The following is a 27378-nucleotide window of genomic DNA, read 5'->3' as shown; positions in this document are numbered from 1 at the left end:
CAGTGGCCACTGGACCTTGGGTGGGAATGGTCGATCATCTTTGTCAAGGAAGAGGAAATAAGGGAGACAAAATCGAGACCTCAAAAAGCTGAGAGAAGCGCAAACTAATGGCCAGGGTCGAGACATGATCAGCGAGACAAACGATGTTGTTCCCAAGTGCCTGGACGAGGGTGAAGATGATGGCAGGTGAAAAAGTGGAGGGCAAGGATCGGGCGCCACGAGCGCAGTAAATCTGCCATACAAAACCAACAGCCAGTAGCGATGTCAGGTCCCCTAAATGTATTTGCAGCGCAAGCCCCAATACGTACTGCTCTCTCGAACGTCGTCAATAGGTAGTGGACATAAGAACAATTAAAGTTGACAGGTCCACCCTGCCCGAACTGACTATGCCGTTCTTTGTCCTAGGGCAGATCTTGAACATGGGGGGCCCTGTAGTGTCGAGCTTGACAGGGATGACGGTGGTTGTCGACTCGGCCGAGTCCTTGACGTGGCTCTTGTGTTCACGCATGTACAGGAACATTCAAGAACATATCCCATCATTGGTGATAGCTTTGTTCCTGTGGCGGGCTTCTATACCCCTGAGAGGAGAACAGTACTCGATTTAAACATTTATTCAGGTCTGTATCACAAATGAACAGTTGCTCAGTCTAGAAATGCTACTCTACCTTATCTCGGTGGGAGCAAATTCATCAGTCTCAGTGCCGGGCTCCTTGGTCTAGGCGTCGGCAACATTTTTCTTGTTCCTATGTTCGCCCACCAGCGCCCGAAGAAGCTAGTCCTGCAAAGAGCTGCACCTCCGTATTTATACCAACATGCTGGCTTCAAGTATCTTTGCACTGATCTAGAACTCCTAAGTTTCAAGGTTTGTTTATTGTCTCATTCTTGCCTCGTCACTGGCTTTACACTATCGATGCGGTCAAAATTTCATTATGCAATGACTACCTAGTATTCGACCTTCTTTTCTTTCTCTGCTGCAGGACTCTGCACGGGTCGGTAACCATAATAAGGAGCTTCCTCCGTCAGGGCATCATACCTATGACACCCCTTTTGATCTTCAAGATACAGCAGACGCATGAGATAACTCGCACTGGCCTAGGTCTAGGAAGATGGAACCCCGAAACACGCGTCTCCTCTGCAAGAACTCTTGTGGATATTAGCACATACGACTCTCAGTTGCCTTTCCAACCTACGATGCTATCGTTTATTCGATCGAAAACCCAGGTATGTTTCACCCAAGAGGGACGGGAACCTCGGGCAATGGCCGCCTCAACTTTGTGATCCCTTGACTAACTTGTTTTCGGATCAGAAGAGGATCTTACCTCGACCTGGAACATAATCCAAAGGGCTTTCACCAACTTCTATAACTCAGGGTATTCCAGTAGCTTCTTCTGCGTGTGCCCTAAAAGTCAACGACATTGACTCTCGCGATCTTGAAACACCAGCCATCGTCGAAGCAAACCCTCCTCCTTTCACATCCGCCAAAGAAAAGTGACTATCATAAGATACGGTTAAGTCAAATAAAGCGACCCTGTATCTTTGCTACCAGGAAATCAGTCTTAACTCTGATACTCAACGTCCACAATCATCGACCCATCAACGAGTATTCCAGGATGTCAACCCGAACCGAAAGAAGAGAACTCAAGGCCCCTGAGGCTCATCGCTGATGATGACCAAGGCTATCCATATGTCTTAGTTCGTTATAGAGTTTTTGATCGTCACATAGGAGACAAAGCCCTGGACTTCGTTACTGTCCTACACTTACACAATACGAAGCGCGCACCTTTACGTGGAACGAGCAACAATGCCACGCTGCAGTTTCCCGGTTCTTGATGGTAGATTTTAGACTGATGCTAATGACAATCTGTTCTTTTCAGCTACCATTAGCTCACTTGGCAGTCTCTCCTTCGGCGGTCCTTCCATCCTCATGTCCAGGGTCTGCGTTCACCAGATACACCACTTCTCCCCACTCAATATTTCCAATAACTCATGACGAGCATCTCTGATCCATAGTTCAACTGGGGAGCTACGACGGAAAACTGACCCAAAGTCGATGACGTGAAGCCGGAGAGCCGTAATGTAAGTCTCTTTACGGGCCCCGGCAGCTAGTCGTGGATGGGCACATGGAACAATGGCCAGCAAGCAAGGTCTATAAAGCATGTTTATGCTAAGACTCTGTGTATTATCCTTGCGATATTATCCTAGTTCTCATTAACAACCTACTCAGCTTGCAATTGAGATTCTGACTCCCTTGTCTCTAGCCCCTATCTTTATACATTCTGTATACCAATCCTCCCAGCCACCAATAGCAAAGACGAAGACTCAATACGTGCCGCCAGATATAACGGCCAACATAGCGAGAGAACGCCAAATATAAGTGCCGTCAGCGATCGGATGCGAATACCGTGTTCCATGGCTCAAGAGCCGGGAAGCAGGACAACGAGCTCAGGGCAGACAATACTGAGCTGCGACCCGATCCGTGTGCTTCAATAAATATTGACATACAAAAGACAGGATAAACTGCTTGTATACCACAAGTTGAGAAATGGACGCTGATGTCAATACGATGATGATTTTTGGCAATTGAGGGGCGTGAGCAAGAGAATCCTCATATGTTAGTCAAACAGCCATATGAAGCTGAACCGTCTACAACATTTTGACATTCCTGAACTTCCTTAGCTGTGCGGTAAGCATGCTGTCTGAGAATTCCCTGGCTGGCAACTGGTTAGGACACTGAATCATGATTCGTCATAGGCTTACAGCACTCAAAAGCCGTCATGATGAAGTTATCGCCGCCACCTCCGCACTAACAGCGTTACATAGCTGTAGATCACCGTCTCGTTCCACTTTCAGTACTTTGATCAGACTGGCAGCTCTTTTGTTTACTCCAATTGTATAATTACATACTGATGTCACACGGAATTAACTTCCGGGTAATTCTGTATTGAGAATCTGTGTCGCCACTATCAGCTGGCCCATTAGTGTGAAATGCCCAAGCGAACTCGAGCTTAAAAGGATGACCACTTCTTCATGGACTCTTTCAGGTCGAAAACACTATAACGAGTCATCGGGAATACTCTCCAATCTCAACCTGAGTCAGAAATGGAAGTATCAAGCGCAGAACAACTCAAATCCAATGTTAAACCATTCAAATCAATCGCCCAAGACGTCGAGACAGTCACGAAGTACTTCGACAGCTTTGGGGATTGCAAAGTATTGCTTATAGGCGACGCGTCACACGGCACGTCGGAGTTTTACTCGGTTCGGGCAGAAATTACAAAGTATATGATACAAAACCACGGTTTCAATATCGTTGCAATTGAAGCAGACTGGCCTGATGCCGAGTCTGTTGATCGATATGTCAGGCACCGCCCAGGCCCTGGTCAAGCCACAGTAGAGACGACTCAGATGGCAAAGAGGAAGGGAAGAGAACCAGCGTTCTTGAGATTTCCCACTTGGATGTGGCGAAACATTGAAGTCCGCGACTTTGTGGAATGGATGCGGTCTTACAACTCTGACCTCAAAGAAGAAGAGGCAGCAGGATTTTACGGCCTGGATCTCTACTCGATGGGCACTTCGATGAAGGCAGTGGTTGACTACCTGGATACTGTTGACAAGGATATGGCACAAGTCGCGAAGGGGCGATACAGTAAACTGATGCACTGGGCAGATGATCCTCACGAATATGGCCTAGAGTCTCTGGCAGCTTCTTTTCAGGGGTATGAGAAAGACGTTATCGCGATGCTAAAGGATATCCTAAGTAAACGCATTGAATACTCTGCAGCACTTGACGATGGCATGGAGTTCCATAGTGGAGAGCAGAATGCCAGAGTTGTCAAAGGTAAGCTAGCCCCTGAAAAGAACCCGTTGAAAGAAAATTGAAAGATCTCCAGATGCCGAACAATACTATAAAGCCATGTATCGCGGGCGAGACGAAACATGGAATCTTCGAGACACCCATATGTTCGAAACTCTTACGAGACTTTTGGAACATCGCGGTCGTGATTCCAAAGCCATTGTCTGGGCACATAACAGCCACGTCGGTGATGCCCGGGCTACCAGCATGGGATGGTCAAGAGAAGAACTCAACCTCGGGCAGCTCTGCAAGGAGAGATTTGGAGTCCAAGCTCTTAGTATTGGTACAGGCACAAATACCGGCACCGTGGCTGCAGCCCAGAACTGGGATGGCGACATGAACGGTATGGAGCTTCAGCAAGGGCTCCCGGGCAGCTACGAGGAGCTTATGCATGCTGCGGGCATTGACAACTTTGTCTTGGATCTCCGTAAAGGCAAATGCGATGAGAGGCTACGAGAAATACTGAACGAGAAAAGGCTGGAAAGATTTATTGGTGTGCTGTATAGGCCTGAAACGGAGAAGGCTTCGCATTACTCATATGCCGTCTTGCCAGAGCAGTTCGATGGCTTCATCTGGTTTGACAAGTCAAAACACGTTGGGACGTTGGAGGTTCATCAGCCCAAGTCACCTCGAGAGTACCATGAAACATGGCCGTTTGGATTATAAGCCTTTGCTAGCATACGCATTACTTCGAATCAATTTGATTGTTCCTTGCTTCTCCCAGTGTTCCAATGTGGAGGCTCGCGATTCTACGATATTGGCAATGCGAGATGTCATGACTCAGGCGTGATGAGTAGTCTACGAGTCCAACATAGATAAATGGCACAGTTACGCGTGGTTAGCAATCTTACCTCTTGGTTTGCCTCTGGCAATATGCTCTCCAGACCATAAGCCAGGCTGCACTGTTGCCACGGCAAACATGTATATCTTAACAGACTGTGTCAGAGAAGCGGTTCAAACTGGTTCAAATACGCATTGAGGAATCTCACCATTTGGTCCATAGAATATTGGTCTTGACGAAATGTATCGTATCGTAGTCTCATTATCGATTGACTCGGAAGCCAAATATCCCTACCTTCCTCCAGCCATCATGAACGTATTAGCACCTCAAAACAAGCCCAACTCCGGTCCGCGCCCAAATCCCAAATACTGGTGGCCGTTTCCACGACTAGTACCTGTGTCGGGTAGAATAATCCTTGGGACTGACGACCAAACCACGTCCCTTCTTGGCACCTCGATACACCGTTTCAAAAATGTCAATGAGCTCTTGCTTATCCTCAAGAACCCACTTGATCTTGTTGTTGTCACCGGTTCCCAGATCGATCATCATGTGCTTGTTTCGGAAGAAGAACATGAGGGAGCACGGGTCATACAGCTCGTACATCTGGTTGAAGTCGGGAACCTGGTCGATGTCGCAGAGGTAAATCACGGCGAAGTTGCGCACCTTGTCGGCGATCTTGTACAGCACTTCGTCCTGGCGCATACAATCGGGATCCCAATCGCGGCCGAAGCGAATGACGACGAGGCGATCTTCCTCTGAGAGGTTGTTAGTAGATGACAGGCAGGAAGGTTTGGGGGATCGTATTTACCTGAGAGAATGGCTTGGTCCACATGCCAGCCGGTGTTGAGATGGGGAAGTACGACGGAGCCCATGATGAATGTGTGAAAGCGTAAGCGGTTGTAAGTGGGTGGTTATACGGTTGGCTGCCTAGGCAAGTAGTTGGTGATGATATATGATCGAATTTGGTGGTGGTGTTTTGGAAAAGGAAAGAAACTATGATGGAAGGCGGCGGGATGTCATGAGGTGGGCGGTGTGGGGCCACGCGCTAGCCTTATTTGGCCTCAGGTGAACAAGTCTCACCTTGGCCGAGTATCAACCCAGTTTATCATTAGGAGCAGAAAAGCATATATTTGAAAACAGTTTGATGCAGCGAAAAGTTGTGAGACAAGCCATCAAATTCGTTACGTATAATTCACCGCTAAGATCCTTTTACCTGAACCACCTTCATATAAACTTCTCGCTCAATGTTAAGCCCATGTGACTCATTAACACTCATCAAACTCATCAATGACACTCCTCGGTTTGAAATACTTCCCCAGAGGCTCAAACTTGAGATGGCCAAGTCCAAAAGCCTGAGGACCCCCAATCTTTATTCCTCTCTCAGTTCTGGTCCATCTGTCACTCGCTGCTATTCCCAACACTACAACAAGTAACCCATAGCGATATTCAGGCGTCCCAACTGCCTCTCCGTTCTGTGCATCAATGACACAGACCAAGTCAGGCACGATAGCCAGTACATCCTCTTGAAGCTCCTCTTTCCGATCATTATAGACTCTCAGGGCAGCGATATTCTCGTTCTTAAAGGGAATCTTGACAACCCCCTTGAACTGTTCCGAAATATCTCCTGAAGCCACATGTTCATCGCGAACATCAGCCCCTTCGATGAGACACTCGCCATAGATATGTCCGTTCCTCAAAGTTCTATCCACGCCAATAATTTTGCCCTTCCACAGAACCTTGCCCGCTCCTGGGCCGCCACACTCTTCGATGATCGTTTCAGCGACGTTGTCTACGCGGTTCTCTTTCCGCGCCCGAGCTACGGCACGACCTATTCTCCAGGACTGTGATAGCGTATGTTCGACAGCCCAGCGTTTTGTCTCTTCTCCTGTGACAGGTGCATCTGCGGCGCCAACTTGAGAGCCCATCTCGCTCAAGGCAGCGCGGATGATCCGCTCGACAGCTTCGTCGGAGGATGCTTTGGGCATGACGAGCACGTTGCCGTTACCGTCGCTCACGGCGATAGGTGACCAGATAGTGTCCCTCTCTTTGAAAACAACAGGTGTTGTTTGCCATTTTGTGGGATATGCTCTCCCCATCCAGTCTCCGTCAACTGTAGGGATGTCCATCTGATCACTTGACCCAAGCAACAACCCGCTCAGCCCATTGGCGCCTCCGACTTCAACAGATATCATGTGAGTAGCGGAAGTATTGCACATCTTGTACAATTCTTGTTGAGCTTCGAGTAGCTCGTCACCAGCTAGCTTCTCGATCGCAACGGTAGGACTCCCTGCTCCGCCACCACAACCAACGCGTGCATCGTCTGGAAGATCTTCAGGATTGACAACTCGGATTATCGAGCCGTTGCGTAACTGAGTTCTTAGTCGTATCATCAGCCCGTAGGGGCTACCGCCGCCTCCAGTGCCAAGAATGTAGCAACCTGTTGCGATCCAGGATACATCCCTTTCAGAAACATACCACGTTCGGTTTCTCACATCGGGACGGTATGAAAGTATATCAAAGTCCTCATCTTGTTGTGTATCATGCTTTGGGCCTGTGTTCTTAGTATTCTTCTCATAGTGGCCCATGTTTTGATGGTCTCCGTGCTCTGCCTGGAATTCAGGGGCGACTACTTCTTTCGAGAAATCGAAGTCTCCAGTCGCCCGAACAACAAAACGAGTTTTGTTTTTGATATACTGTCACCTCGTTAGGAAGCTCCATAGCATCGCATATCAGTTGCCTACCTGAAGCGGGAAATCTTCCTTCTCAACAACTTTAACAGTCGATCTTAGAGCTCCAGCCTCAACAGTCTTTTCAACGGCAGCCCGACTAACCTCATCAAGGCACTCATTTGTCGATTTGGATACCGTCGACTGAACGGTATCCACAACCGCACTCACCCTTGCTATCGCAGCGCCAATAGCATTGGCGACCTGTGACCACTGCGGTTTGATAACCTTGCTCGCGCCCTTGAGCTCATCGGGAGCAATGACAGCTCCACCTCCTACCAGAATAACTGGTATGTCTTTGGGTGATGTCTTCATGGTGTCGATAACCTTTTCTAGCTTCTGTTTAATCGTCAAGCTAACCTTTGTGAGCTGGTCCTCCGAAAGAGCGTCCTTCATGAGGGCTGGGTCGCCAATCTTCAGCTCTGGATTTGCTAGGACAGTGCAATCGGTTGCTGTAAGAACCTTTCCTCCAAATACAACTGCTTCCTCTGGAAGTTTATATCCCACGCTATCTGGCCCAACAGAGACACTACTGCCTATCCGTACAATAGAGCCTCCGCCGAGACCGATGCTCTTGATATCGGGACAAGAAAAGCTCATCCTCACTCCCGAAAGATCGCTGTAAGCTGCCTGTTGACGAGGAAAGCCGTTCTCCAGTAGGATCCCGACATCAGATGTGGTTCCTCCAATATCAACAACCATCATGACTTCATCCAGGTCGCCATGCACAAGGAAAGCAGCTCCTCTCATGCTGTTGGTAGGGCCGCTTGAGAAAGTTCGGATCGGTAAACGAGCAGCAAGTTCACCAGACAGGACAGTGCCATCATTCTGAGTGATAAACACTGCACAATTCAGGCCTAGCCTCTTAACCGGTTCGTGAAAAGATCGAATGGTCTTTCGGGCAAAAGGCAGAATGGAGGCGTTGAGCATAGCTGCGTTTTCTCTTTCGAGAAAGCCAAGATTGGCAACCTCCTTGGAACACACAACATCACAGCCGGGTATTTCAGCCTTGATGATATCTGCCGCTCGCTCTTCTTGTCGTTCCACTGTATCAATAGGACTGAAAATACCAACAACAACCACACATTTAATCCCTTTTTGTTTAATAATCGAGCACTGCGTTTTGATCTCGTCTGGATCAATATCGGATATCAAACGGCCATCAACTTCCAGTCCGCCATGTACCAGGGCATGGTGACCCAGGATAAGCTCTCTCATGTCGTCAGGCCAGTCGACACATGGCAAGTTATGCTTCGAGAAGGGTCCGCAGAGACGAATCACAGCAACCCGTGACAGTCTCGCAGCATCTCTCTCAACAACAGCATTAACAAAGTGCGTTGTTCCTATAGTCACGCTTGCGACTTCATGAGGGCGGATAGAACTTGAGCTGAGCATCGTAGTGAGTGCATTGTTGATACCAACGCTTGGGTTCGCCGTTGTCGGTTCTTTGTGCCATGCGATGATTCCACGATCAGGCCCTGAGCTCATGAGGGGATCAATAAGGACACCGTCTGTGTTAGTCCCACCAACGTCGATGCCAATTCGAAGACGCCGCGATGCTATGGTTGTGCTCATGGTGGATAGTTACCTCCACTCGTGGTATCGTCTGTCAATATTCCAGTGTTGGCAAATAATCGATATGCTCCGGACAACTTGCGGGACAACTGTCGCAATGTGAGCAAGTTTTATGATAGAGAAACAAGATCATGTCACACAACAGTTTGACCCGATGCCGGCGATTGAGCTCCGCACGAGACAGCTTTATTATTATTGGCCTTGTGTGGGGTGCTTTCATCGAAGGATGGATCAAGCATGTTGGAGCTTCAGATCAAAGATAAGATCCTTATCAATCAGTAGAATCTCTCAAGTGCATCGAAAGTTTTGACCAGCAATCAGCCACGACACTTTTAAAGTTTAAAGTCTGGCTATAGTAAACAATTTGAACCATATGGCCCAAATGATTTATCCTAATATTGCCTGTCATATTGATTAAACATCTTTGACCACAGTTGACAAAATTCATCATCTTCAAAGTAAATGGAAACGTGAATTCTTATTCATACAATGATTACTACCCATCCTATGACTATGAGAGGCATCGAGCTGCAGTATAACCACAACTCTGACTATCCCCAACGATCACCTATCCACATCTCGTCCTTGAGTAATAAACAAAGCTATCATAGTATACTAAGGCTTGTATGCTGTTTCTGCGTTCCTCCTAGAAATGTTCTAGCCGAGGAGTACAGGAAGAAGAAAATAGAAAAAAAGTTCGCCTCTCATAGAAAGGATCATGGAATCTTGCGTATTTCTCACGACGCCTTTAACGCCAAATCTGTGTGTACCCTCCCGGTGCGTCGCTCCGCATGAAGCCCTGGCCAGAAGTTGGTAAAAAATAACGAGTCTCATGCAATCATTGTCCCTATGCCAGTCCCCGTGCTTTCGTCTATTGCAAAATACACTGCCAATTCTTTGGTGCTTAAATCTCGATCGTCTTCATCGATTCGTCTACCACCTCGGGCTTCTTGCCGTTCGCCTTGGGAGATGGTTCTTCTTCCACCTTGAGGAGGTCGGATTCCACTCGGGGAATGCTGGTTGTCACTTTAGGAGTTTTGGTGTCCTGGCTTTGCCGGGGACTTTCGACCTCTACAAGCTTCTCAGGCTGGATATATGCGTCGGCGAGCTCTGGGATTGTTGTCTCCTCTGTGACTTTACTCAAAGGTGTCGCCTTTCCGTATCCTGGGCCTGGTCGGGGGCTGGCCAAAGGAGATGATCCACTGAGTCGTTGCATAGATCGGCCCCGGGGCTCGCCATTCTCACCACCACTACCATAAGGTGAAGAAGAACGCGAGCCAAGAGGAGAATTAGGCTTGGGTCCCATTGACCTTCGGTTTGAAGCTGCCCTTCTTCCGTATTTCTGATCCATTCTCCACCTGAGGATGCTGAAGTACGATGGCTCAACTCTTGTCTCTTTGAACTCTCGCAGCTTCAATTCGTTGGTTTCCTCATCCACATACCACTTGCCACTGTTGAGATCATCCGCGACAACAGCCAGGAACGCAGCCCAAGAGCGCGCGACAACGTACTTAGTATCGTAGTCACGACCAAACAGAATGATTTGACCCCACTGGCCACCAGGACCAGGAGCCAGATCGACAGCCAAGTTGTTGCCACCCCAGTCACGGACGAGGGGGATCCATGAGCTATGGGCATATGCCTTTTGAACAGCATTGGGGGGTACGCAGTCTTGGCGAGAGAGGAGATCTTGTCTCCAAGGACCAGGGCTGCCGCCAGCTGCCGCGCCTTGCTTGGAAGAAGAAGCCTCATTGCTGCCACCGAAAGCCTTGGAAGGGGTAGAGGGCTTGTTGATGGATGTTTCGAGCAAATACTGGTGATTGACGGTCCTCCAGTTATCCCATTCCTGAACAATCTCTTCGCAATCCAGCAACATGTGGCTAAAAATAATTCCGGTAGGCATTCCTCCTCGTTCTTGACCATCGTGAACCATAAGCGAGTCGCGGACGTCTTGAGGAAGAGAGCAGTCAAGCTGATGCTCCAGGTCGTTCAGATCATTGTTGGTAGCACCTTCGCATAGCTGGTCGTAAAGCTCTGGATAGTTTTCGTCTGCCCATGCGTCTATGCGCCTCCAGGAATGAGCAACTGGAGGGGCAGGGGGGAGGCCATCGGCAAAGTTTTGCATTGGGACATCGCCGGGACTCTGCACCTCGAAGCCATCGCCCTGGCTAGCATTTCGCGCGCTCATTGATCTCAGGCCAGGTGAATAGGGGGCGCTTGTGGGAGCGAAAGTAGCGCCGTCGGGTTGGAGAGGAGAAGCCCGGCCGGTTTCGTCGGAGTAGGGAGATGAGACATCGTTTCGAGAATCGGAGGCTGTTGCTACGCCAGTCATAATGCCACCTCGACCATTCTGTAGGGGGACATGTCGACCGGTTCGATAAGGAGAGTCAAATGAGGAATCTGCAAGTTGTTCAGTATGTCGTTTTTGAAGTGTTGCGCTCGGGTATCAGGGGCCGCATACGTCTGTCATAACTGGTCATAGTATGCCAGAAAGACCTAATGGTCGCACCGAAACTATCAAAGTAGAGCGTCAGCGACAGGCGAAAGCAATAAGTGATATCGAATGAGGGCATCAAGACATACGTGTTTGCCATTGTGGTGGCAGTAGGGGCTCAAAACCCAAAGAACGGCGGAAAAGGGTGAACGAGCGTCGGTTGCTAGGGGTTTGGTTGCAACGGGAAGACAAGGTAAAGAGCCACGATGAAAGAGCCTGGTCTAGCGATTAAAGTAAAGCGGTGTGAAATAAAGCGAAAGAAGAGAGTGAGCGAGCGAGAACGATTTGCGAGAGAGCGACGAATGGAGTTGTTGATGAATGGATGATGATGTAGGGTTTGAGGTGAAGATTGATGCCGCCGAAAAGTCCCAAAAGCCCGAGTTGGTTGTCCAATCCAATCTAATCCAGGGGAACCTGACGAGCCAAATGGGCCAAATGGAGCTACAGGAGGAGAAAGGTGGCTGCTGGCTGCTGGTCTACTCCGCTCGGACGCGTGGGGTCTTCTCTTTCTTTTTTCCCAGTGTCCTGTAAGGTCCTTAGAAGTGGATGCACCAGGACAGGCGAGGTAATTATAGTAATCTTGGGAGTAACTTGTGAGTTTCTAGTTGCAATCTCGAAGCATGAAATAGACGGGTGCTGGTGAGGGGATATTAGAGTGGGAGGTCGGCACTGGAAAAAGGACCCTGAGATGGAATGAAACAGGTAGTGGATGAAAGGGCTGGCACATGAGAAGAGAAGAAGAGAAAGAGGTTGGCCTTTGTTTTGTTGTTGATTGATTATTCAAAGCGACCAATAGACAGACGAGTTTTGATGTCTCTCATTTGGAGCCAGCGTCTCCGCAGTGCCTCAGTGCACTGCAGTCCGGCACTCGAACAGTGGAGTGTGGCGGAAGTGATAAGGGGCTGACAGATGATGCTACTGTTGCATCGAGGTCACTGACACTGAGTGGCTGCTTCGGCTTCAGATGGACAAGGGCTGCATAAAAGTTGGCAGCAGAGGGGAAAGGGGACTAATAGGAGCTGCTCCGCGATTAGGTTAGAAAGATGCAGCCAATCGTCAATTATTAATAACCTCTTATTATGGTATTCGTACCTCCATCCATTAAACTCAATGCCATTGTCTTCCAGGCTGTACCGGTTTTCACCAACTCAATGGACGATTCATTCAAAATATTGGGTTCTAACATTCCTAACCACACGTAATCCAGCTAAAGCCCATTCAATACTCCTGAATTCCATCCCATCTCCATTCCCTTAGTCAACTACTAGGCTACATGGCCGGGTTTGAGACGGCCAGGCGAAAGCCGCGGGGGGCTTGCATAAGGTAGGTAGGGTATAGAAGAGCTAGCAATGCAAGGTACCGCTTCCGCAAGCACACTATGGCCCGCTACATATTTCGAGATTAGGTTCAGGGGCAGCCTAAATCCAATTTTGGCTGGTCCTGGTCGCAAATGATAGCGCACTGCAGAAATTCAAAGGACGACAGAGACCGAAGAGAAAACGCCGTGGCTTATTCTTGTTTCTAAGGGTCCGATATATAAGTAGCCACGAAACTCAATGCTGCAAAATGGATGACGACAAATAAACCAATGATAGAAAGGCCACCGTAAGGAAACCTATGTATTTCATGAATGGCAAATTGGCTGTTGTGGAGCAGCTGATCGATCGATAATCCATCTCATATCCATGTCTGCCATATTGAACCCCGAGAGATATCACGAACCTGAATACAGAAGCTTTAAATAAAGACATCTCGCCTCCGTTTGAGATTCGATGCTTGATCCTTCCATTACAAATTCACATCTAAGGTTCATTCTAGACCGACGATCTTAGCACCCTTGAACCCAGGTAATATGATCTCCCCCTAATCTCGTCCTCCGACTCGAGGTTCAAACTTTGATATCCATATATATGTACCCAGATAATCTATCCACATAAACTCCACGAAAGACCAAAAATATCTTTCGAAATACGAGATGTTGGCCCTGAATTCTTCACCTACAGTTCCTCAACGTAAATTGAAGTTTCCTACTCCGTCTTGCCCGTAAGCCTGGACGATGTGTTTATCAACAACCCCTGCTGCTGTTGGCATTGAACAATACGGATATTACACCCGTTCCGAACCCAAATCCCCTATCGCCATGGATTCTACCATTGCCACCTCTGGCTGGGCTGCCTCATGCAGATCCCGTCACTCATAGACGTTGCTCAAGTGCGGGGGAGGAAAGTAATTTCTAATTCTGGCGTCTATGTGAACTGTGATGTCACTTGTTCTTGTGTCTGCTACACAAAGCATGGTCATAAGATGACAATTTCCTTCTCATTGGTCTTTGCTTGTGTCCATCATAGCTTTCGCATGGTTCCGTACGGATATTTGCCGCGACTAACAGCGAAGGCCTGTATTTCTGTGTGTGTCCGCGTGGTAGTCGATCAAGCTTGATTGCCTACGGCAAGTTTTACGGTGATATTTAAGCAATCATAAACAGTTTTGTTTGGTTTCATACCTGATTTGTATAACCATTCATCACGCGTCGCTACTACTTTACACTTCAAATCAACCACTAACATACCTGTTCCAAGCAATCCCTCAACTCCATTGAAGCCCATCACTTCGTGCATCACGTATCGTCTTGGTCCATCTATGTCTGCCACATGTGCTCACTCAGCCCGAGCAGTTTGTCCTGCATCTGTCGCTTGGCTGCAGTGGCGATTCCTCGTTCAGGATTTGCCATAGCCTCACTATAGCAGAGTTCGACAAGTGCCTTGAGCTCGTCGTACGAAAAGTTGTCTGGGTCCTGCGCGCTGGTTCCTCGTTGCTGCTCTTTGTCCTCCTTTGCCTTCTCTACAATGGCGTCTGCACCTTGTTCGTATAGCGAAAAGTAATTTGCTGCACGCGCTAGGTCCACCCCTTCCTCCACGTTCTTGAGGTTCTGTTGCAGTACAAGAATGTTGAGTTGCATACGCCCACAGCCCTTGTCATTCATGGGCGACGCTTTGCATGCATTGCTCACAAGATAGCAGTTTATAAGCAGCCCCAGACCCGTTCGAATAAAGGCAATCTCCTTCTCTCTGAGGTACCTCACGATCGTCTCGTCAAAGAATACCAATTCCGAGTTGAGGCTCAAGATCTGGGGATCAGGTTCACTCACTTCCTGGTCAAGCAGGTAGGGTGCCACCTTGGGGGACAAGGCAATGGACAATGAATGAACTATGCGGCACCGAATCTCCATGTGGAGAGTTAGTAGCGCAGTTCCTGCAAGTTCTTCGAAGGACGACACTATGCTGTCAAACGCTCTGAACATTGATCAGTTATATGTTTGCCTATCGGGTCGCATTACTTACTGCACAGTTTCCTGCGTTAGTGGTAGTGACACAGGGCCTTCTTCTCCTGCGGTCTTGCCAGTATCGTTCATAAGAGTCCATCTTCGGCTCGAATGTCGAGGCAGATTTTGTCGTGATGTATCTGTGTCATGCGTTGTGATCTGCCGCAAGCCAGCAATTTTAACAGCAAGCCACTTCATGCTGGTGTACAATAGACACAGGGATGAGATGGAATCTCGATCCTGGATGATGTCACCTGAGTCGAGCGGCGACTCATCTGTGAGTTCCATCAACAGGTGTATCTCCTTTTCGGCCAATTCCCAGTCCATCTCTTCTGACATGAAAAGCTTCTTCATTGTTTCTTGTATCTCTCCCTGGTCCAGAGAGAATCGTGCCGATGACCTCAGGTTGTCGTTGCTAATCTCGGTAGCCGGGTCCTGAGCTTTGACGACAAGCGTTTTGAACCAGCTGAAGCAGCGGTCGTAGTATCGCATCATTTGAGTGACAATCAGCGAGCTGAGCGCTTGGTCTGGTGGTATGGTTCCCAGCATACGACAGAAAGCCGTCACAACCTCGAAAAAGGCTGTTGTTCCTCGGAACACAGGCCGACGTGCTACCTGGCTCCAGGCCGGGTCTTGCGTGAATGCATCTGCCTCCCCAAAGACGGTGTCGCTCAATTTGGCGAGAGTCTCGTCCAATTGTGGTTGAAAGACATTAACCAAGAAATTGTCCAAGAATGTTGTTAGTGTGCTTGCTGCCAGGTCCGAACCGGGAGGGACGATGTTCTTGAGACGCTGCAGGAAGACTAACGTCGGCGGTAGTAACAAGCTCATATTGAAGACACTAGGTTCCACCAGAGATTTGTACGAGCCTGTTGTTTGATGACTGTTTCCAAATGGACCATCATTTCCTGCTCCTGCTCCTGCTCCTCTTCTTCCTCCGTCCTGGACGTTCCGTCCTTTTCTGTCTTGCTTTCGAGATCCTAGCCCAGGAACGGCATCCTGGATGATGTTGTCCAATGCGTCATATTCACTCGTCATCTCAACAGACTTTGTGTTCGCTTCAGAAAACTTGAAAAGATGCTCTCGTATGTCTTTCTTGCCATGGAGCGTATCTCCTGGGTTTGGTGAGTCGAACTGATAGACATCTGCATCGGTCGTAACATAATTATGCAGCAAGGATCTAATCTCGTTCTGGTATAAATTCCACAGCTCTTTGAAGCTTCCAAGCAGGGCACTGTTGTTACCAGCACCTTCCCTTCGGATTAGGACCTTGATAGACTCGTGGAATACACGATGACCTTCTCCAATTGCCTCAAACTTGCCATATAGAGACCATAAGAGGTCGTAAATAACATCTGCTCGCATTTGTGTTTCACGTGTTCCATAGACGTGAAGACCATCGCCTCTGGCTGATCCTCCTCGTAAAGAGCTGGGATGCCTTTGATCCACCTCGTTGATAGTCTCGTTGACGATAGTAAAGAGTTCAACTGGGAGTCGCTGCTTAAGAGTCTCCACGGCATTTTGCAAACGTCCGAGCCTGTTCAGAGATTCCACCAGCAGTCCTACATAGTAGAATGTATCGGCTTCGGGATTTTTCATAGGATCTTCCCTGACCGTCTTGTCAACGTCAATGGCATCGAGAATAACGTGAAATGGGGCGATGGGCTTAATATCACCAAAGCCTTCGGTGACGGCGCCTTGTGTTTTGGCCAAGCTCTGCCATCTTTCCTGGCAATACGGTGACTTGAGATAGAGGTGCTCATGTAGCTCTTCTACAAGAATATCCATCAGAGCAGTCTCTTGGTTTGCAAGGTAGCTCCTCAAGTCAGTAAGGGCACCAATATCATCCAATTCAGGCTTCCGTAGCTTTCGCAACGCATTCTGAAGCACTTCCACGGCCGTCAAGAATCTCTTCTCCGATATCCTTGCCTCCAACTGATCCGGTACTGCTCGGAGGTCATCCAGCTCATTAAGAGTTTGCACCAAGGCGTCAAACTCTTGTGATGATTTTGAAAGCTTCTTTAATTCAGGATCCGTCGCGCAGAGACTTGTTTTGGAACTCGCCAGTGATTCCTTCAAGGCACGTACTCGCTTCTGTGACTGCTGGATGCTACTTTGAATTTTGTGAAATGTACCTATAGAACTGTTGAAACCCTGGTGGTGTTCATGAACGATACCCTTAAGCGACTCTTGCAGGTAGTTATGTGATTGCTGGAACTGGGCGTATTCGTGGGCGCGGCCAACCGAGCTCCTGTCAAGGAGCTGCAACGCCAGTTGAACAGGGACGCAATCGTCTTGACACATTGCAGGCCATTCTTTTTTTATATGGTCGATAACCTCGGTGATTTGCCGCGCAGCATGGGTGTCTGCTGGTTGTGGTGGAGCTTGTACTTGTGGTATGCGTGATCGGGAGGACATCTGTCGAAGACTGGGTGGTGGTCGCGGCTGTTGGGTGGCAGGTGGTGTGGCATATCGATCGCTGCCGTAGCCATCTTGATACCCGGATCGGTAGTCATCGTTGGAGCGTCCAAAGTTGCCATAGCCGTTACCTTCACGGTGAGGTCGGTCGTATCGATTCGACATGATGAGTATGAGGTTGGGAGATGGCGGGCCGATTAAGAGAAATGGACTGTTTCGTAGCGCATCGTCGCCACGCTGGAAACGATGGGCGGTGCTAAGGCAGTTTTGGAAAAATAGAAGGCTCGTAGGTCTGCAATGTACCCATATAGACAGAGTCAAGTCGTGTTCGCTGTTGCGGAAGTAAGAAGTCGAGGGGTGGGAGCTGGTTAGGTCACCTTGTGGCGCACCAAGGGGGTTATCTAAGGTATCTATGGATCACTTGGTAGTACAGGAGCTGAGGAGCTATAATCCTGCGTAGGGTAACCAGCCACTCACTATCTGATTTAGAGACTGAACCTCAAATATTTAACTACAGTCATGAGGATATATAGATCGCCATTATTTTGAGCGATTAATTATACCGCTTGATAGTGAAAATACTTTTACGCTGATAAAGCATCAATTCGAAAGAGCCTCATTACAGGTGAGCCCTGTTCGCTCATACAGATGCAACATCCATATTAGTCAAGTGTAAACAGTTCAGCAATATTCAAAAAGATAATAAATTAAACAGATGATACTCTGGCCAGATAAGACAAAACGCAGTACACTTTACTCTGCTGTCAGACTTTTGGTATATAATTTTGCTCATAAGCTTATGATTTTCATAGCAAGTGACGAGACTCAGAGAAAAAGAACCGAAATGACGATATCGAATTAAGTTCCACCACCCACCTGCCCTCATACGTATCATCCTTTCCATATTCATCAATGAGTCCCTCCGTGTATAGCTGCTTGTGGAGGGACAAGGTGTTGATGATCACCCCCTGCTGGTTTCTGTACACCAGTTTTAGGAGGTCCCTCACCACCCGGACTAGCGTTCGGATCCTGGACTGTTGTTCCAGACAGATCTGCTTGAGCTATTCGGCCATCCTGCACTTCGAGTTGATCCTGAAGAACGGCCCCAGGCTGTCCAGCAACTTGCATCCTTTTATCCTTTGCCAATATTGCTTTCACTAGACCGCGCACTCCTTCAACTATCACATCTTGTCGATCCCAAGCCAAGAAACCTGGAGTTCCAGGGGCTCGGTTCAGGTGCACGATTTGGTACTCCCTGTTAGCCCAGCCAGGGCAAGAGTACATGGTCTTTGCAGGTCGTGGGAGTGTTCTTTGCTGCTCGACCTGATCCTCGTCGCCAGTGAAAACGGTAATGGCAACCTTGGGTTTCTTATTCGTCTTCTTTTCCTCCACAGGCTCGATCTTTGACGCGCATTGAGCCCAGAATCGCAGAGCAGCCTCAGGGCCAGGTAGCCATATGAGAGAAGTGAGAGTGATGATGTCTTTAGGTGTAAGTTCCTTCTTGGGACCAAGAGTCCGGAGTAGTTTCAGCACATAGAGGAGGAGGCCAGTCGGAGAGTCACACAGCGCATATGACGGCGTGTTCGGTTCAAAGTCGCTGCGACTATGCTGTCCCAGGTTAACAGCCGACTTCTTCTTGCTTAACTGCGGCGTCTTCTGCTTCTGTATAGCTGAGAGGTCGTCCTTGGAGTAACCCAGAACCGAAGAACCTAAGAGTCGAGCAAGTTTCCATTTTAACCACTGACTGGCCGAGTCCGAGAGTGTAGGGCATGTCAGAGGAGGTGCAATAAAATGAAACCCCAGGCATGATTCTGAATAGTGAATTGAGAGGTGCCTGGCCAGTCTCCAATCAATAGCAGCAGGCGAAATTGAAGCAGAGCCGGCGTTACTTCCAACGTAATGCTCGTAGGCTAATCTCTTCATCAAGCTGTCCAGTAGCTGAGCTGTGGTAGAAATAGGAGGTACATCAGAAGGAACAGCATCGCTGAAACCCAGGCCAGGCAAGGCCGGAATCACAACATGAAACGGCTGGTTTGTACCAGCATCTTCAGGATCACTTAAGGGCTGAACCAGGTGACCCAGCGACAGGTTGGTCAAAGGGAAAGGGGGTATTAAGAGCAGAGGAACAGCGTTAGCGTGAGGAGAGCGGGCATGAATGAAATGAAGCCGGACTGGCGTTGATGAAGTGGAAGTTTGAAAACTTGTTCTGAACTGGGGAAGAGTTTGGTTCAGCTCTTCTTCGTGATTCTGCCATGAGAATGATTCTTGCCTAGGTACAATACGTGAGCTTCACCCTGCGCAGCTCTCTCACAGATCCACTTACCAAAAGTCAACAAGAGACTCAACTTGAGGCTTTGGCTCCCACCAATCTTTTGAATGAGGCTCATGAGGCAGCCGGGTAAGCTCTAGTTTCTGTCGCGTGATATCAAGATACTTGCTTGATACCTATAAAAAAGTGAACGGTTAGTAGCTCCTCGATCGGATGGTGTCTCTCGTTGAGGTACTCACACGGATACGATAAGGCTGGACCTCGTCGCCGGAGTCTCCGGGTTGCTGTTGAGACATGCTCCAGTGTTGTATAAGCAGATTCAGTTCTGGTCAACTTCGATATGATGTAAGATGCCCCAGTTCCAGTAGTGATCAAATGAAGCAGAGTGGAAATTGAATAACGTAGTAAAGGAACACTTTGAGACAGGTAAGAACCGAGAAATTAGGAAATGCGACCGACTGCGAGTTGCATCAATAAGCTGAGTTGCTTTCGTGTTAAACCGTAACCCGGCCAAAAAAACAACAGGACCTGGACCCTTACAACCCACCCTTCAACAAGACCCTTGTCGCGATAGCTACGAGAATTAAGGGACCTTGGGACGTGGCTGATGCATACTGTGGCTTTAGCGTATGGGGAACACGGCACAAATGGTCCGGGACGGCTTGTGATTGGCTGTGAAAGTGAAGCAACCCGGTCGGCGGTGGCGGTGCGTACGAGTCCCCCTTGCACTCTTCGGAAATGATCACTCCAAGTATTAGACGTGGCTTTGCTTTGACTTTGCGGCTTTGCTGGCATAAATCACGTTGTTTGCCTACTTCTGCCAACTTTTGCTTTTGAAAACAAGGAATCGAATCGGTGTGGAACTGTCCAGGAGGGGGTTTCCTAGATCCTGTTGGCTGTGGCTGGTCCTGAGTCAAATTAGCCACCTCCATCTCGACGCGCCACATGTTAGCTGCTGCGCCAGAGTCAAAACTTGAAACACCAGCTGATGAGACGAGGACGAATTGCGCATGTGATTATGTGCATAGAAAACAGTATGAACTGAGCCGCTCTGATGCAAATGCGAGTTTTTGATTGACTCCAATCCATACCCAAACGCCTGTTTCTAGACTACCCCGCCGATTCGCTTCCCATGTAACATTCGTTCTCTTATCCTACACAATGAACACCGTTGGAATCAACAATGGCAGATCATGAAACAATAGCTTCATGCTAGCATCTGCTTAGCTTTCGGACGCGCTCCCTCTTCAAGGAAAAGTTGCCAAGCAGTGCAGAAAGTTCTAATTGCTCAACGAAGGGTTGTCGAGGAAACGCCCTTGTCGAACTCTTCATGTGTCCTCCTTAATTGTTTCGCTGTGGCGGCTGGCTGTTTCCCTGCGGCCCGCCCCGGAGGTTGATCTGCCCTATCCGCGAGACAATGTTGCTACCAACAGCGTCAACAGCCCCTCGAGGGGAGGTCAGTGTTGGGCCCTCTGGGGCTGTTTCTTGAACCCTGAAAAGCTTGATAGCAGTACCATTCCATATGCCCATGGTTCCTCTGGAAACCTGCATCTCGTTTGTAAAGATAACTCCCCATAGCAGAGACTCATACCAACCCAACGCGAGCTGGGACCATTCGAAAGAATGTACACGGGGAGCCGATGGCTCAATGCCAACAACATGGACACCTGAAATTCGTCGTAGTGTTTCTGGTGTTGGTATATCGGCTGCCAATTCTTGTCGCGGTAAGAGTGCAGACACCTGTTGAATGACTGCCAGGATTGTGTGGAGAGGTAGTTCGAGCAGCCAGCTGTCGATCCAGTGGGTCGTAGGCTCAAATGCCCCTGCCTGTGATTGTCCTGATATCGAGCGCCCGCCTAGGCTGGTGGTGCTGTTTTGCCGCGAGAAGGTTGGAACACCCGCTGGCATCTTGCCACGAGCCTTCTCGGACATCCCTCGCAATTGAGTTGGGACGGCATCCTCAACGTTGGGGGTCGATGACCTCCGGGACGGGGCTTCACTTGACGTTGACCGTGCAGGAGTCTCTTGTCGTTCCTCATCGTCACTGTCATCGTCATCGTCGTCGTCGTCGTCGTCATCGTCTCCAATCGCGAAGGCACCGTCTTCTGGAACTTCTTCCAATGACGAGTGCCGTGGCTGGGCGCTGTTTGGACTCCTCAAGCTGTCAACTGAGCTGCGCACAGATGCAGCATCGAATGGATCAAAATGGTGTCCAGAATCCTTTCTTCTTCTGTTTCTTCTCTCAATTTCCTCTTGACCACTCTCCAGAGTGAATGAACGCAAGGCTTCAACCCTCTTCTTATTTTTGAGGATAGCAAACACCAACTCAGGGTTCTTTTGGTATTTATTCTCGAGTATTGAGCTAATAGATTCCAGCAGCGAGTGGAGAAGAGCGTGATTGGTCTCATTCGCAAGTAGAAACGAAGGCGAGGACATGGAAGAGAACAGCTGCATCAGTTTTGAGCTGCTAGTGCTACTCAGCCCCTCAAGATAAGGTGCGATGTTATTAATCACCGCCAACAGAGCTGGGTATATCGCCGATAGCTTCCCTTGACTTGTTGTGATCAGATTGTAGATTGAGTGGATAAGGAAGTCCGCATAGGTCCCTCGGAATCCCGGTACACGAATAGACATTGGTAGACTCTCCTGCCCCTCGAAGTACTTGTTCAAGTTGACGCCAAAGTTAGTCTCCACGCTTAGAGTCTGGAGCAAGAAAGCGCACATGCGCACAACTCCTTGCTTAGTAGCATCATTTTTATACTCAAGAGCATAGAACAGGGCTAGGACAACAAAATCATGCGCTCTTTCGGTATCCACGATAAAAGATCGGAATCGTTTGTTGCATTGAAGGATCTCCCAGAATAACATTAGTATCTCGGGGGCAAAGTGGCCAGATGACTGAGAACCTGGAAGATATGAAGTCTTCTCTTGAAGTGGTTGGTTTAGAATTCGAGTCATTCCGTCAACAATAAACTGAAAATCTTGGGGCCGGTGGAGTCGGCCTAGAAAGTGACGATAAGAGTGTTTAGGCGATGGGTTCTCTGGGTTCTCAGGAATAGGGTACAACAAGAGCACCAAGAGGAACTGTAGTGAGTATGTCACAAGCATCTGCTTGCCGTCCTTGAATACAAGGGTGTTATAAGGTACGCGCCACGTAGCAGGGTTGTATTTCAACGTCTATAAATGAAGTCAGAATCAGTACCTCGAAGCCGAGAAATCCCAGGTGAACCAACTGTGTTGAGTAGGGAACAAAGCACAGAGAGCACGACTTGCTTATCTGGACAAGCGCATAAGTGTGTTAACGTCCGTACGCCGTTCTGCGGTAGGACACCAGCAGTCATATACAGGCTCTGGCCAGAAAGCGTCAAGAGAAGCCGCAGAATCTCTGATCGATTGCTTTCATATTCTTTTGTTGTTGCAACAGCTGTGTTGCAACCCACTCCACTCTGCCAAATCGCATAGCTAACTTTCGGTCGGCCATTGGGCTGTCGTGGTAAAGTAAGATCAGAAAAGAATAGCAGATCGACCAGCGTGTCTACCAGCTCTTCAGCGAGTGGTTTGACCTCCTCAAACTCGGCAGTTTGTGTCTTGCGCTCAGCCTCCTGAGCTTCGTCAAAGAGGATCTCGTTGGCGATAGCACCATGCCGGGTGCGTTTCCTTCGTTGAGCCCAGAAAAACTGTTGCTCCCAGTCACTGAGGGATTCCTTTTCGTATAAATAAGGCAATATACGTGTGAGTACTCGGATACAGTTCAGGGCCTCGCGTTCTGGAGCAAGTTCAGGATCAGGGAAAGATGGGTGATGACGTAGTATGAATAGACGAGAAGTGATGGCGAGGATGAGGGTTTCTAGGTTCTCGAGTGCTCGATCCCGAGTTCTTCGAATGTCGGCAGGTGTGAATAAACTAAAGACATCCTCAGAAGACTCAGGAAGCTCCCAAAACTGCGTGATATCATGTCAGTAAATGAGTTATCCATGGAAAGGTAGAGTAGGACTTTGGGTGGAGCAGGCGACGAACAGAGGTCCAGTATGCATCATCCGCTGGGATATGCCGTTCTTCTGATAAACGAAAAATGCCCCGTTTGAAAACGAGCTTTGAATCACTCGCACCCATTGCTATCGCATGAGAAGATGCCGCGAGAGGGTTCGCTTCCGAGAGAGTCTCTGTGGTGGGTGTCCTCTTTGAACCTTTAGGAAGGCTCCGGAAATGACGAGTGTTGTGGCTGATGGTTAAGGTAGGTAGTGCATGCGATGGATCACCAAGGTAGTGATTGACCAATCACGTGTCATACGATATATCGTCCGACCCGACATTATACCGAAGCCGTTGATGATTCAATATTTTTTTTTTTCCTGGTTCGGTGTCACCTACGAAGTCTTTCCATCTCGATTTTGACTAACTTTCTCCAAAGTTGATCGATTTCGTCAAAGACGCCCCGATGCTTCGACTACGGCGTGGGATAGCCCCCGCGGCCACGTTTGCGCATATCTGCCGGCCCCATCTACGATGCTTGCGACAATGTTCACCCCTCCGGTTATTTGCGACAGAGACTAGCCCGGACGACACTTCGATTCCCACGCCGAAACCCGTGCCTGATTCCGAAGATGCACTCAATCTAATGAAGGCTGCCTCGGAGAAGATTGAAAAGGGAGCGAAAGCAGCGGAAAGGAGAAAAGAGGACAAGAAGAGAAGAGCTGCTCGTTTTGAAGTAAAAGGATCTACGGAGGGGACAACTGAAACCGATATCAGTGATGCATTGGCTGTGGCTAAGAGAGTCTATGGTATCGACAAGTCGAAGAAAAAGAAGAAAAAGAAGGGATCCAAGCCAAGTAGTCCAAACGAACAACAGACGACTGGTAAAGCCGATTCATCAGAGGCCAGCTCCGGGGTAGTGGGCCAGCAGGCTGGTGCCTGGGCATCACTTCAAGAGAAGTTGCAACAAGAGCTGGGCGCAGAACCTTCGAACGACCCCGCCGCCCCTCAAGAAGACCATACCAGTCCCTCCCCCGACCTGGATCAGCATATCATAGCAAGTAGTCATGAGACAGAGCCCAGTGTAGCAGCTCCACCGTCGAAGAAGAAGACGAAGGCGGCCAAAACGCAGAAGGCTTTACCTCCAGTTTACACCATCATGCCCCACCACCTCAAGCTGAAAGCAGTTGAAGAAGAATCCAGACGAAGCGTCCCCACGCTTGCCCATCAGCTGGACAAGGTTCTTTTCAATGGCGGACCCTACCAGCTTCAAGATCAGCGGACCCGGGTTTACAACTTTGACCCATACCTTGCTTCAATCATGCCCGTTGATGAGTTTGATTTCGACGCTCTGAAAGAGTATGTGACATCCTCCAAGGACAGTCGGTTGACAGACTTGTGTGCCAAATATAAGAAGAAGTACTGTGGTTCAACGTCTAGTATGACGGCCATGCTCTCCCAATTCCACTTTCTTCTCTCAGCGTGGAGGCCTTTAAGTTTCAGACACTTGTCCCGCTCTTTCAAGGTCGAGTATGATACGTTCACCGCGCTGACCCGAGGTCCTGCTGCCGCATTCGCCCGTTATAAAGACGGTGTGTATGCTATTGACGCCGACAAAGAATTCGATACCGCCAACGTTCTGAGCATGCTCGGGAAATCAATGGAAAAACTCCTCACTCTCAAAAAAACACACTTCGAAAAGTACAGGAGAAGCCGTTCGCATGAGTTATCCGAAGAGGAGAAGAATGCCGATGAAGCCTTCCATTTCTCCACACTGGGTGATTTCATGATGCGGTCACAGCTGGATGCTTATGATCCACGACTTCCAGGAACAGGCATGTTTGATCTGAAAACCCGTGCAGTAGTTTCCATCCGAATGGATGTTGGAGGCTATCAAAAAGGCGTTGGATATGAGATTCGTAGCCGTTTCGGTACTTGGGAGTCGTTCGAGCGTGAGTACTACGACATGATCAGAGCGGCGTTCCTCAAGTATTCTTTACAAGTGCGCATGGGCCGAATGGATGGTATATTCGTTGCTTTCCATAACACACAACGAATATTTGGCTTCCAGTATATTAGCCTCGAGGAAATGGACGAGGCTCTTCACGGAACTGCGAACCGCAGGGTGGGAAACGAGGAGTTTAAAGTTAGTGTCAAACTCTTGAATAATCTTTTGGACAGAGCTACGAAGCGTTTCCCTGAAAAGTCACTTCGGTTGCACATCGAGACTCGGCCAACAAACCCCCCCTTGACTTATTTCTTTGCCGAGCCTGTCAGCGATGAAGAGATGCAAGAAACCCAGGAGAAGGGGAGTGAAGCCGTGGCTATGTTTAAAAACAACATGTTGCGTATTTCACAGGATGAAGAGAAGGGCCGAATGAGTGACGAAGCTGAGCCTCAGATTAAGGAAGATACTCAAAAGCTATCATCGACCGAAAGACAGAAGTCATGGGATGAGATGATGGCCAAGGTCGACCAAACTGTGGAGGATGACGCCGCCGGCTTGGATAGTGTGCGAGAGGCCATCGAGCAAGCTCTTGAGCAGAGTGGTTTGCTGGCTGGGAAGCCCGAACCTGAGAGAGAAACCTACATCAACGAACTTGTTGAGGCTCTGACTGAAGAGTTGAAGGAGAACAAGGAAGCAGCCAGTGAACTTGAAGACACAACTCAGAAGGATTCAGCAGAAGACGACGCACTGGATGCTAGTGAGTCTTCTTCCGAAACTGAGGATGCACTGCTCCCATCCATTGATGCATCTGAAGGCGGCAGTTCCAATAATGACGTGGATTCTAAAGATGTGGAATACGCTGGTAAAGAGACAGAGTCTGGCCTTACCGAAGCTGTCGAGACTAGGGCAGAGGATGAAGGGCACAGTCCCATACTTAGCGACCCTGTCGATGGAACTGACACCTCATTAAACAGCGACGACTCAGCAGATGCTACTCTCAAGGACCTAATCATCAAGTTTGCTCAAGGTGTTGACAACAACCCTAGCAATCTGGGGACATTTGAACGAGTTTTGTCGGAGTTGGTGCGAGACCAAAAGGAGCCGAGTAGCGAGGTTGATGAAAGCAACACAGCCAGCATTGGCGTTTCTCCAGCAGAATCCGTCAAGACCTCTGGAGCAGACAAATCCTCATCGACAGAAGAACCAAGATCCGACAAAGAAAGTGCCGACATACCAAAGAAGGAGATTCTTGGTATGTATGTCACAGTCCGCAACATGGTCGACGGCGAGGTCGTGGAACGTATCTCCTGCTCCGAACCCGAGGAACCAACCAACTGGAAAGTGGAATACACAGTCGTGGAGCTTCCATCAGAGAGAGCGCATAGAATTTTGAGGGAACTCAAGAAGCGCAGGAAGAAGGCGCTCGTATCAACCCCTGAGGATCGCGAGAGGGAGTGGCACAAGATGTGGGGAGGAACACTACCGCAACGCACAGAAGCTGGAAGGAAGTACAGAGACTCGGTCATGCAGAGGGAGGAACAGACAGGCGTCAAGCTTGCATGGGAAACTGACGCAAGAATTAAGACTAACAAAAACAAGAATAAAGAGCCGCATTCACGTAAGAAGGGCTCGGAAAAGAAAGTTCGGTCGAAGAAGAAGACGAAGAAGGAGGAGAAGACATCTCCGATAAAGGAGTAGAACAGGCCAGCTGCAAAAAAAGGAATGCTATCGGTATCTAAAAGCTTGCTTGAATTGGAGCGATGTGCTCCGTGTATCATTATCTATGGCGCAGATGTATAACTCATCATCATCGGTCTTGTATATTACATTTGTCTGATTTTAAGGCATGAAAGGAGCTGTATGAAAGAGATGTATATATGGATACGAATAAGAAATAATTACGCAACTATTATATACGTTGAGCCTCTGCCAACCTCCTTGATGGGCGGACAGACAAACTGGGCGGGTTTGAGATCGGAATAATTAGGTATAGTTATTGGACTACTGGAGACAAGACTCG

At 48.8% G+C, this 27378-nt stretch overlaps 10 protein-coding genes across 12 annotated transcripts; 2 read left to right on the top strand and 8 right to left on the bottom strand.

Moving 5' to 3' along the window:
• Positions 1–325: 325 nt before the first annotated feature.
• Positions 326–508, bottom strand: FOXG_18190 (uncharacterized protein; the record flags this gene model as incomplete). Its single annotated transcript, XM_018398240.1, has 1 exon — positions 326–508. The coding sequence occupies one exon, from the start codon at positions 506–508 to the stop codon at positions 326–328; it is 183 nt and encodes a 60-aa protein (XP_018234825.1).
• A 434-nt stretch (positions 509–942) lies between these two features.
• On the bottom strand, positions 943–1074 carry FOXG_18189 (uncharacterized protein; the record flags this gene model as incomplete). The annotated part of the gene is made up of 1 exon (XM_018398239.1): positions 943–1074. The coding sequence occupies one exon, from the start codon at positions 1072–1074 to the stop codon at positions 943–945; it is 132 nt and encodes a 43-aa protein (XP_018234824.1).
• Positions 1075–2991: 1917 nt separating this feature from the next.
• On the top strand, positions 2992–4592 carry FOXG_01814 (uncharacterized protein). Its single transcript, XM_018378842.1, has 2 exons — positions 2992–3838; positions 3891–4592. Exons 1-2 carry the CDS (start codon positions 3100–3102, stop codon positions 4517–4519), a joined length of 1368 nt encoding a protein of 455 aa, XP_018234823.1. The 5' UTR covers positions 2992–3099; the 3' UTR covers positions 4520–4592.
• On the bottom strand, positions 4332–5658 carry FOXG_01813 (thioredoxin-like protein 4A). Of its 2 annotated transcripts, XM_018378840.1 has the most exons (3): positions 5443–5658; positions 4843–5389; positions 4332–4780 (listed from the first exon to the last, which is right to left on the bottom strand). In XM_018378840.1, exons 1-2 carry the CDS (start codon positions 5504–5506, stop codon positions 5022–5024), a joined length of 432 nt encoding a protein of 143 aa, XP_018234821.1. In that variant the 5' UTR covers positions 5507–5658; the 3' UTR covers positions 4332–4780; positions 4843–5021. The 2 variants fall into 2 exon arrangements, with proteins under 2 accessions (XP_018234821.1, XP_018234822.1); XM_018378841.1 differs by lacking the exon at positions 4332–4780 and having other exon boundaries at positions 4804–5389.
• An 87-nt stretch (positions 5659–5745) lies between these two features.
• FOXG_01812 (uncharacterized protein) lies at positions 5746–9162 on the bottom strand. The gene is made up of 2 exons (XM_018378839.1): positions 7376–9162; positions 5746–7327 (listed from the first exon to the last, which is right to left on the bottom strand). Exons 1-2 carry the CDS (start codon positions 8933–8935, stop codon positions 5900–5902), a joined length of 2988 nt encoding a protein of 995 aa, XP_018234820.1. The 5' UTR covers positions 8936–9162; the 3' UTR covers positions 5746–5899.
• A 201-nt stretch (positions 9163–9363) lies between these two features.
• FOXG_01811 (uncharacterized protein) lies at positions 9364–12175 on the bottom strand. Its single transcript, XM_018378838.1, has 3 exons — positions 11519–12175; positions 11397–11449; positions 9364–11335 (listed from the first exon to the last, which is right to left on the bottom strand). The coding sequence occupies exons 1-3, from the start codon at positions 11527–11529 to the stop codon at positions 9840–9842; spliced, it is 1560 nt and encodes a 519-aa protein (XP_018234819.1). The 5' UTR covers positions 11530–12175; the 3' UTR covers positions 9364–9839.
• Positions 12176–13806: 1631 nt separating this feature from the next.
• On the bottom strand, positions 13807–17737 carry FOXG_01810 (exocyst complex component sec8). The gene is made up of 3 exons (XM_018378837.1): positions 17647–17737; positions 14771–17579; positions 13807–14722 (listed from the first exon to the last, which is right to left on the bottom strand). The coding sequence occupies exons 2-3, from the start codon at positions 17332–17334 to the stop codon at positions 14068–14070; spliced, it is 3219 nt and encodes a 1072-aa protein (XP_018234818.1). The 5' UTR covers positions 17335–17579; positions 17647–17737; the 3' UTR covers positions 13807–14067.
• Positions 17738–17890: 153 nt separating this feature from the next.
• On the bottom strand, positions 17891–19981 carry FOXG_01809 (uncharacterized protein). Its single transcript, XM_018378836.1, has 3 exons — positions 19678–19981; positions 19493–19614; positions 17891–19438 (listed from the first exon to the last, which is right to left on the bottom strand). The coding sequence occupies exons 1-3, from the start codon at positions 19732–19734 to the stop codon at positions 18079–18081; spliced, it is 1539 nt and encodes a 512-aa protein (XP_018234817.1). The 5' UTR covers positions 19735–19981; the 3' UTR covers positions 17891–18078.
• Positions 19982–20053: 72 nt separating this feature from the next.
• FOXG_01808 (uncharacterized protein) lies at positions 20054–23677 on the bottom strand. Of its 2 annotated transcripts, XM_018378834.1 has the most exons (3): positions 23456–23677; positions 22672–23379; positions 20054–22615 (listed from the first exon to the last, which is right to left on the bottom strand). In XM_018378834.1, the coding sequence occupies exons 1-3, from the start codon at positions 23549–23551 to the stop codon at positions 20780–20782; spliced, it is 2640 nt and encodes an 879-aa protein (XP_018234815.1). In that variant the 5' UTR covers positions 23552–23677; the 3' UTR covers positions 20054–20779. The 2 variants fall into 2 exon arrangements, with proteins under 2 accessions (XP_018234815.1, XP_018234816.1); XM_018378835.1 differs by having other exon boundaries at positions 22672–23677.
• Positions 23678–23776: 99 nt separating this feature from the next.
• On the top strand, positions 23777–27368 carry FOXG_01807 (uncharacterized protein). Its single transcript, XM_018378833.1, has one exon. The coding sequence runs from the start codon at positions 23877–23879 to the stop codon at positions 27054–27056; it is 3180 nt and encodes a 1059-aa protein (XP_018234814.1). The 5' UTR covers positions 23777–23876; the 3' UTR covers positions 27057–27368.
• Positions 27369–27378: the final 10 nt, after the last annotated feature.

The sequence above is a fragment of the Fusarium oxysporum genome, chromosome 5 (genome assembly GCF_000149955.1).
Source record: "Fusarium oxysporum f. sp. lycopersici 4287 chromosome 5, whole genome shotgun sequence".
NCBI classification, from domain to species: Eukaryota; Fungi; Ascomycota; class Sordariomycetes; order Hypocreales; family Nectriaceae; genus Fusarium; species Fusarium oxysporum.
Note: the sequence above shows the minus strand (reverse complement) of the source record. Positions and strands in the feature narration are given on the sequence as shown.

Bases quoted from the DNA above. Each gene is read 5' to 3' on its own strand.
- FOXG_01808 (XM_018378834.1), bottom strand. From the start codon at position 23,551: ATGGGTGCGAGTGATTCAAAGCTCGTTTTCAAACGGGGCATTTTTCGT. The intron at 23,380-23,455 runs GTTCGTCGCCTG...GATATCACGCAG, and splicing joins ATGATGCATACTGGACCTCT to TTTTGGGAGCTTCCTGAGTC. The intron at 22,616-22,671 runs GTTGGTTCACCT...CTTCATTTATAG, and splicing joins TTTGTTCCCTACTCAACACA to ACGTTGAAATACAACCCTGC.
- FOXG_01811 (XM_018378838.1), bottom strand. The intron at 11,336-11,396 runs GTATGCGGCCCC...AACAACTTGCAG, and splicing joins TATGACCAGTTATGACAGAC to ATTCCTCATTTGACTCTCCT.
- FOXG_01814 (XM_018378842.1), top strand. From the start codon at position 3,100: ATGGAAGTATCAAGCGCAGAACAACTCAAATCCAATGTTAAACCATTC. The intron at 3,839-3,890 runs GTAAGCTAGCCC...AAAGATCTCCAG, and splicing joins GAATGCCAGAGTTGTCAAAG to ATGCCGAACAATACTATAAA.
- FOXG_01812 (XM_018378839.1), bottom strand. From the start codon at position 8,935: ATGAGCACAACCATAGCATCGCGGCGTCTTCGAATTGGCATCGACGTT. The intron at 7,328-7,375 runs GTAGGCAACTGA...ACGAGGTGACAG, and splicing joins AGGAAGATTTCCCGCTTCAG to TATATCAAAAACAAAACTCG.
- FOXG_01813 (XM_018378840.1), bottom strand. From the start codon at position 5,506: ATGGGCTCCGTCGTACTTCCCCATCTCAACACCGGCTGGCATGTGGAC. The intron at 5,390-5,442 runs GTAAATACGATC...ACAACCTCTCAG, and splicing joins GGACCAAGCCATTCTCTCAG to AGGAAGATCGCCTCGTCGTC.
- FOXG_01810 (XM_018378837.1), bottom strand. From the start codon at position 17,334: ATGTCGAATCGATACGACCGACCTCACCGTGAAGGTAACGGCTATGGC. The intron at 14,723-14,770 runs GTAAGTAATGCG...ATCAATGTTCAG, and splicing joins CTAACGCAGGAAACTGTGCA to AGCGTTTGACAGCATAGTGT.
- FOXG_01807 (XM_018378833.1), top strand. From the start codon at position 23,877: ATGCTTCGACTACGGCGTGGGATAGCCCCCGCGGCCACGTTTGCGCAT.
- FOXG_01809 (XM_018378836.1), bottom strand. From the start codon at position 19,734: ATGTCTCAACAGCAACCCGGAGACTCCGGCGACGAGGTCCAGCCTTAT. The intron at 19,615-19,677 runs GTGAGTACCTCA...ACTTTTTTATAG, and splicing joins TCCAGCCTTATCGTATCCGT to GTATCAAGCAAGTATCTTGA. The intron at 19,439-19,492 runs GTAAGTGGATCT...TATTGTACCTAG, and splicing joins GAGTCTCTTGTTGACTTTTG to GCAAGAATCATTCTCATGGC.